The sequence below is a fragment of the Salminus brasiliensis genome, chromosome 14 (genome assembly GCF_030463535.1).
Source record: "Salminus brasiliensis chromosome 14, fSalBra1.hap2, whole genome shotgun sequence".
Taxonomy (NCBI): Eukaryota; Metazoa; Chordata; class Actinopteri; order Characiformes; family Bryconidae; genus Salminus; species Salminus brasiliensis.
This window is the reverse complement of record NC_132891.1, coordinates 13,262,774-13,271,274: the sequence shown is the minus strand read 5'-3', so window position 1 is coordinate 13,271,274 and position 8,501 is coordinate 13,262,774. Positions and strand designations below refer to the sequence as shown.

The following is an 8,501-nucleotide window of genomic DNA, read 5'->3' as shown; positions in this document are numbered from 1 at the left end:
AAAGGCCGGGATTCTGTAGTGAAACAAGGGAAAGAGTGGTTTCATTAGAACAACATGACTCACTGAGAGAGATGACAAAAACACCCAAAAGGCATCACGTTCTTCATAATGTTGTAGCACTATTTGTGTATTATAACATTGTTATAACAAAGTCAGTGTATTCCTTGGGTTACCGAAAGTGACCCCTGCTTTCTACATCTGTTTGAACATGCCCCCATCCACTTGTCCTTTTCATTTTCCCTTTCAGTGACGCCATTTAAAAGGCACTTACTTTATTAGCTTAGGTGAAATGGATTATATGAGCCCTTGGAGAGGGGAGGGATAGAGTGAACACAAGTGTCGACAATAGAAGCGAAAACTGCGATTTAAGCAGAAAATCATTTCCCTTCTCAAACCCAACAATGAGGATGAAGCTGTGACAAAGCCACAGCATTGGATTTGCCTGGGTTTAGGTTGCAAATGACTATATCTATTACCTATGATACTGCTGATACAAGTGGTTAAGGCTACATGGCTAACAGCACCAAATGTTTATAACTATTTTATCACAATTATTCTCTAGATTTAGAGAATGTATGTTATATTTAGAATCCTCTAAAGAAAAAGCTTTGCACTGCAAACAGCATGGCTACTGATGCTACCATTCCAATGATGAGTGCATTAAAATGAATTAATCCTTTGGATTGCATTAAAATGACAAATTATGAAGTGTAATTCGTGAATTTTAAGATTCAAGAGTGCCGTCCTAAGCATTTTAAAAGTTAGAGTTAGAGCATCTAAAGTGAAGCTGTAGTTTTGTGTAAGCATGTGTCTTGAAAATGGAAGCCATACCTAACAAACTGGCGCTCAGGCTGGCTCATGCATATTGATAAATGTACTGATGTCTTACTTTAAGTTGGGTGTTTTTCCAAGGAATGCAAGATTGCTTCATGTGAAACTGATCAATTTACCATAATCGTCTTCTAGGATGAACCAATTAACACCTACTTTCATCTGATCTTTCTCTGGAATGGTCATTAGCATAACAACTCTGACAAGGCCACACCAGATTTCAGAGACAATGGATCTTTAGGGTAACTCAATCACAGGACAAAAGCGAATCATACCAAAGCACACTGAAATGAAGCACTATCTAAACAGATACTGCAGGGTTTCACCCCCTCCCATTTATGGTCAATCACCTGGCTTAAACTTAAGTTGGCTTCAAGCTAATTTAATTACCTATAGTTTTAGTAGATTATTTGGTAACTACTAAGACTGATGCATAAGTTGTGCATTACAGCCGACATGTAAAGGCTGCTTAAATTGGAAAGCAGTGTTTTATACAGATTTTTTTTTTGCATTGGTTTAACTGCCAGGTTTTGTAAGTGCTCAGGAGGAGCATGAAGGCAAGAAATTGGTTTGCACTTAGTTTAGGATGGTTCAACTTGCTGGATTTATAGGGTTGCTGGCCAAAAATGTTTAATATGAGAACAGAAATGAAGTGCCTTGAAAATAAGGGTGAACCAATATGGCAGTTATAGGCTGATACTGATATTCAGTGTAAAAAATGTAATGTTTTTCTAGGTGTAAATTTCAAGTCACATATAATATGCTATGAATTTTTTATGGTTCTGGGTTTAATTAAACGCAATTAAGGCAAATGCACTCGTGCTTAGCCATTTTTACCCTTTATAAACCAACACTAATATGATTCAAATATTACAGTGCAACCCTTCTTGAAAACTTCATTACATTACAGCTTCCAGTGTTAAATGGTCATTGTTAATGTTTAGTCGCTTAGTCACAGTTTTTTTTATTGTTTACTGTGAACACAGTGTAGAACAGTGAGAAACGGAACTGCATACAGGTCCTCCAACATGGGTTTAAGGGGTTAAAACCCCCCATGGTTTATAACCACTGAAAAGTGGCACCTATTATCATTGCATGGATTCACAAAAATGGCTGTAGCTCCCAACATTTTCTACCGACTTTAATAGACTAAAATGCAAAAGCATGCTTTTTCTGAACTGCACCAGAGCCGGGTCATATAACACCACGCTATCGTTACTCTATCACACTATTGTTAAAGGTCTAAACCCAAAGACTAAGCTGCTGTAAAAACAGAAAACGACTATAAACTGGGCTTAGTTTACGAGGCCTGCAGTTTCCAGCAGGCCAGCAGGCCAAAGAGCCTGAAGCAGAGTCTTAAAAATGTGACGGGGTGTTTCTACTTGAAGTCTAACTTCTTAAACAAAGTAAAAGTCACTAAGGCCCTATCTTTAATTCTTATTTACAAGGCCATGCTAGTGAAAGCAACATACCATTCAAACAGCTTGTCCAGTTTCCAAAGGTAGCAAACTAAGCATGGCTCTTTGAATGTGAGATGTGTTTGGCATGTACTGTCTCTGTAATGAGGGACAAGCTACAAAGAGGAAAAAGTGCTTGCTGCAGGTAAAGTTAAAAGTGTGGCTTGTGCAAAAAAAAAAATACTCCACCTGGAGCAAGTATGTGGTTTTATGACTTGTATCACCAAGAGCTATGATGTGTGACCTGCGCAGGAGTTTACAGAGATAAATGAAGCCGGCACATTCATTATTTGAATAGGCAAAAGGTTGTTCGACCATTTTGAGATGAGATATTCATTTGAATGCCCTGGGACTTTGGTATACACAGTACCATTGACTTGATACACTATATGGGCCTTCTGTTGCATTTAATTCTAATGTCACATTATCAAAACAAAGGTTGCAGCATCTATCTAGTCCAGTGAATTGACCGCCAGTGGTCATGTATTATACACAGTCAATTTAATGAAGTTCATTCAATGGCTAATCATCCTAAATGCCTTTCAAGGAAATCTGTACAATGTAAAATGAAACATTTTGTGTAAAACAAATCTCCTGTTTTGCTAGAATTGCCCCAGAAACTCGCCCAAGTCTTCAGACTGAGTGAGAGAAAAGAGGGAGTGGCTTCTCTGAATGTTCAGGTAATGATTAGAGGGAGTATGCCAGACCAGAGTGTTAAGTTTCAGTCACACCCCCCTTTCTTTACTCTACACCTAAACTGTAGCCAATCAGAGACATCCACTGGCTCCTCCCCCGGTGAGGCTGCTATACTAAGAGGGGCAGTGTCCACTGCCTCTGCCCAGCTGCTCGGGTTTCTCCAGCACAGCACACCAGCTTCCCTTCTGCTGTTCTCTTACCCCTGCTCGCACTCACTCAGAACCTCCGCAGACAACATGTCAGTCTCTAGGAAAACGTCCTACACTGTCAAGTCTTCCTCCTCTGGGACAGTTCCCCGGAGCTTCAGCAGCATGTCCTACTCTGGACCCAGCCTCAGCCGACAAAGCTACACCGCACGCAGCTCCTATGGAGGGGTCAGCCGTGGCTTTGGAGGTGGAATGGGAAGTGGAATGGGAGGTGGAATGGGAGGTGGCAGCTACATCACCAGTTCATCAGCCTACGGAGGTGGCATGGGTCTGGGCATGGGTGTTGGGATGGGCATGGGTGGCCCTGCTGTGACACCCATCACCGCTGTGTCCGTCAACAAGAGCCTTCTGGCCCCTCTGAACCTGGAAATCGACCCCACCATCCAGGTTGTCCGCACCCAGGAGAAAGAGCAGATCAAGTCCCTCAACAACCGCTTCGCCTCCTTCATTGATAAGGTGAGTAATCACAGGGTTTTTTAATCAAAGGTTTTATTTTACTTTGTATCAAAGTAGGAGTTCTGGGTAGTGATGTTTAAGATCTCTAAGTGAATAATAATCATAGAGTTTAAAAGTATGAGTGAAAGTCTGCCACTTCTATGGCACTGTGCTAGCTCAGATAGAACTTGAAAAGGACTGGAGAAAACCATGTGGCACTTTGATCAACTTGGAGCAACTCCCAGATCACTTTGAAGACCGAGTAAATGAACATGGAGGAGCAAAAAATATTTATCATTAGAAACTGTTAGGAATGAATAGGTTCTTCTGCAAAAATATGGCAGCTTCCTATTTTTGACGCCGCAGGCTTTTGCAATGACTTCTTGCTGCAAAGAAAGAATAAGAGATGTGTGGTCGGGTGGGGAGTAGGGCGTGTCACTGGTCAGAATGAATGGTTTACCTTTTCAACAGAGTGCTCCAAGGCAGGCAGCTCCAACGAAAACAGAAGAAACTTCTGGATATGTATCTGTATCTAATCTGGAAATGTTTTAATATAATCTTGGCTGCAGAGTGAGATTTGTTCATTGTTCCAAGCTAGTTTACTTGTCCTTAGCTGAGAAATTGTGTGCCATCAGGCAGAAAAGCTATTGTTGCCTGAACCTACAGGACTTGCTCTACAGAGTTAATATTTAATCTGGGGAAATGGTGTCATGTTCAAGCAAACAGCTCTGACCAGATTACATAACATGCTCGCTCTCTCAAGGCAGCAGTGACATTGATCATTTTGGTCTTGATTAGGACACTAGGACATTCTCCATGTTCCTTCTCAGTCTTTACATTACAATAATAATATATTTTGCATCAGATTAAATTCTTATATTTCATAAATTTAGTATCGCTTAGTTGTAACTTTCACACAGTCCTGTGAATGACTTTGAGTAGGTCCTGTAATGTTACATCTTCCTAATAAAAGCTTAAAGCTGACCACTCCTTTGCCCCTGATCAGGTCTACACTGGCCCCAAATACAAATAAATAGTTTCCCAAATTCCACCAAGCATTGTCTTTGCTTGACCTCTCTACCTTGTCCTCCACCATCCCCCAAAACAGGAAAATCAGAGTAGGTACTGCTCTCGTAAACCCCCACTCCTCATTCTGGCCCTGCATAAAGATGTGCATCACAATTTTCCAGAAAGAAAGGCCCTGCTGTCCTGCACACAGTCACTAATTCCATATAAAAGAAAGGCCAAAAGGGCTCCTCTGATGCTGACTGCTTTCACATGCTGCCTGTTGGCATGTGGTTGTGGTTTGCTGCATGAAATGTCAGGCTGGCTCCGAAACCACAGTTCCATTCAATTACTGAATGCAACAGCAATCTGGGCCTTTGAAGCCCTGAATGTGGTCTTCATTTGTGTCTCGGCTGAAACAATAACCCCATTCTCTTCTCGCCCACCCAGGTACGCTTCTTGGAGCAGCAGAACAAGATGCTGGAGACCAAATGGAGCCTCCTTCAGGGCCAGACCACCACCCGTTCCAACATCGACGCCATGTTTGAGGCCTACATTGCCAACCTGCGCAGACAGCTCGACAGCCTGGGCAACGACAAGATGAGGCTAGAGGCTGACCTACACAACATGCAGGGTCTGGTGGAGGACTTCAAAAATAAGTAAGTCACTGGCTGGAGGCTTTCCACTCTCGGGCTGTGGCAAATGGATGAGGCCCAAGTTTAGTGAATGCTGGCTTTTGTGGGGTGCACTTAAGTGTTCTCAGCATAAACAGGGATTACATGCAAATAGAGGAGGAAAAATACCTAACTGGAGTTTTGGGAATAGGTTCAGGCTGGGTTTTAGTATGGCTTCTGCAACAACACTGTACACATATGTGTAACGGACAAGGTCACACCCTAGTTTGCTAAATCCATTGTCTAACTTACTTTCCTGGGCAGGATTTACATCACTGAGCTGGCATGTCCTGAATAACACTATAGGTACTTTTCCAAAATGGAAAAAAAAACACACAGCTAGCCACAAGCATGAGTCACTGAGCATTCCTGCAGAGCTAACTGCATAAATATCCCGCCGCACCTTTTCTGCAAATCCCCCCAAAATGATGGCCTTACAAACTGTCAACAGTTAACCAGCAACAATAGACTTGGGCTCAACACTTGAGTCATGGTATCTAGAGCTGTTCCCCCAGAGACATTACACTGCCTCCCCCTAGTGTACAGTTAGATACAATACACATGTCATTTTACTCAACCTTTAAACTAGTGGTTGGATATTGCTTGGTCATTGTACACGCATACATACATATATATATATAACATGGATTTCCTTTTTTCCAGGTATGAAGATGAGATTAACAAGCGTACCGAGGCTGAGAATGACTTTGTCCTCATCAAGAAGGTTAGTGAACATGCATTTTTACAATAGAGGCAACTATGAATGAATATTATGTAAAGTTAAATTGTAAATTCATTTGCTAAAACACAAATTCCATTTGTGTTTTTAGGATGTTGATGAAGCCTACATGAACAAGGTTGAGCTGGAAGCTAAGCTGGAGAGCCTTACAGATGAGATCAACTTCCTCAGACAGATCTATGAGGAGGTAAGCCACCTGCAAAAACTACTCTCCATTAGTAGTCGGCTTGTGTGTAGCTCTTACGTGATAAACACTCATCACTTCTCTCCCTCTTTTACCCGCTCTCGTAGGAGATCCGTGAGCTGCAGTCCCAGATCAAGGACACCTCTGTGGTGGTGGAGATGGACAACAGCAGGAAGCTGGACATGGACTCCATTGTGGCTGAGGTCCGCGCTCAGTATGAAGATATCGCCAACCGCAGCCGTGCCGAGGCTGAGACGTGGTACAAGAGTAAGGTATGAGTAAGATCAACTGCTGTGCCTCGGTTTAAGATACTTGAGGAATATGAATTTGCCCAGTTTCGAGCCATTTTGAGAACCCTTTCAAACCATCTAACCTGGATTCACTTCTCTTTCTCAGTTTGAGGAGATGCAGACATCCGCCAACAAGTATGGAGATGACCTCAGATCAACCAAGACAGAGATTGCTGATCTCAACCGCATGATCCAGAGATTGCAGGCAGAAATCGACAGTGTGAAGGGACAGGTAAGAATCAGCTTGGTCAAACTAGAAGCAATCATAGACTAGAACAAAGTGTCCTGAAATAGTTCCAGGGAAGGTTCTTTGTTGTTCATTGTGTCCTTTTTTGTGTCCCAGCGTGCAAACCTGGAGAATCAGATCGCTGAGGCTGAGGAGCGCGGGGAGATGGCAGTGAGAGATGCCAAGGCTCGCATCAAGGATCTGGAGGATGCCCTGCAGAGAGCCAAACAGGACATGGCACGCCAAATCAGGGAGTACCAGGACCTGATGAACGTCAAACTGGCCCTGGACATTGAGATCGCCACCTACAGAAAACTCCTGGAAGGAGAAGAGGACAGGTGAGTCCCCCAACTCATGTTTTGATGTTTGCTATTCATTGAAGTTACTCAAAGTGTCACTCATAATTGGACAATTTTCTAACAGTGTACTTGTTTTCCTTACAGACTGGCAACTGGAATCAAGGCCATCAACATCTCCAAACAGAGCAGTACGTTCTTCCTTTCTCTCAACCTCTCAAATAGACATCATATACAGTATAACTGCAAGCTGTAAATTCTTACCTGATTATTTTTGTTGATCTCTACAGCAAGCTACAGTTCCTTCCCAATGGAGAGTGCTGGCAGTGCCTACAACAGCTACTCTAGCGGTTACTCTAGCGGTTACGGCGGCGGCTACGGCAGCGGCTACGGCGGCGGCTATGGCGGCAGCTACGGTGGCGGCTACAGTGGCGGCTACAGCTCTGGCAGTGGCTATGGCGACAGCAGCATCAGCCAGAGCAAGAAGAGCGTCGTAATCAAGATGATCGAGACCAAGGACGGCAAAGTCGTGTCCGAGTCTTCTGAGGTCGTCCAAGATTGAGCCCAGGGCCTGTTCTCCACTCCTGTCTTGTAACCTTTTCGTGTTTTTAGCCATTCCTCTTTCTGCCTATAAACCAGCAAGATAGTGGTCCAAAATAAGCAGTCCCAAAGGGATGCAGTCTCATAAACCAACCCATAAAGCAATAAATGCCTTTACTCTGACCAAAGGATTTGCAAGGGACCAAACCGTATCTTCTCACACCGTGCCTTATGCTCCCCATTCTGCACTAAAACAAATGCTCCCAGTTTGCTCCACACAGCTGTAGAGTCTTGCATAACAGGCCATAAGGTCTGCACGTCTAAGTTGGAGAATGTTAGATTTGCCACTAACACGGGCCACTCTTTTAGTCACTTAATGCACTGGGACAGTTTTTTTTTTCCGGATATTTGTTCATGAAGGGTAATGTTCACGTTCGTGTTAAAGAGTAGCCCTGTTTGTGGCAGACCCATGTTCTGTGCCGGCTCTGTAGAGAAAGTCTTCCCATTCTACTCTGTCAGATGCAAAGCGAAATGTCCACAGTGTACCACAAGGTGCTGTTTTTTGCTACCAAAAAATAAAGTGTTTACCTAAACCAGCCTTTTAGCTTTCATTTCAGTTTCCACCTTTTGCTGCTTCTGATGCAAGTATGTACAAGTATATTGTGTTTCCCTCTAGCTCACTCTTCCTCACAGTCACAAATAATGGGTGCACACTATATGGACAAAAGTATTGGGACTCACCTCTTAATCATTGAATTCAGGTATTTAATTCAGTTCCATTGCCATTAGGTGTATAAAATCAAGCACCGGTGGTCCTAACAAGTTAGTGGTGATATTTCTTCCCTCCTAGATATTCCACCATTAACTGTGAGTGGTATTACAAAAAAAAAGTGGGAACCACAGCAACTCTGCCATGAAGTGG

General features: G+C 43.0%; 1 protein-coding gene across 1 annotated transcript; it reads left to right on the top strand.

Moving 5' to 3' along the window:
- The first annotated feature begins 3,127 nt into the window (after positions 1-3,127).
- Positions 3,128-8,172, top strand: krt8 (keratin 8). The gene is made up of 9 exons (XM_072696060.1): positions 3,128-3,646; positions 5,081-5,289; positions 5,968-6,028; positions 6,135-6,230; positions 6,335-6,499; positions 6,624-6,749; positions 6,861-7,081; positions 7,187-7,230; positions 7,330-8,172. The coding sequence occupies exons 1-9, from the start codon at positions 3,221-3,223 to the stop codon at positions 7,599-7,601; spliced, it is 1,620 nt and encodes a 539-aa protein (XP_072552161.1). The 5' UTR covers positions 3,128-3,220; the 3' UTR covers positions 7,602-8,172.
- Positions 8,173-8,501: the final 329 nt, after the last annotated feature.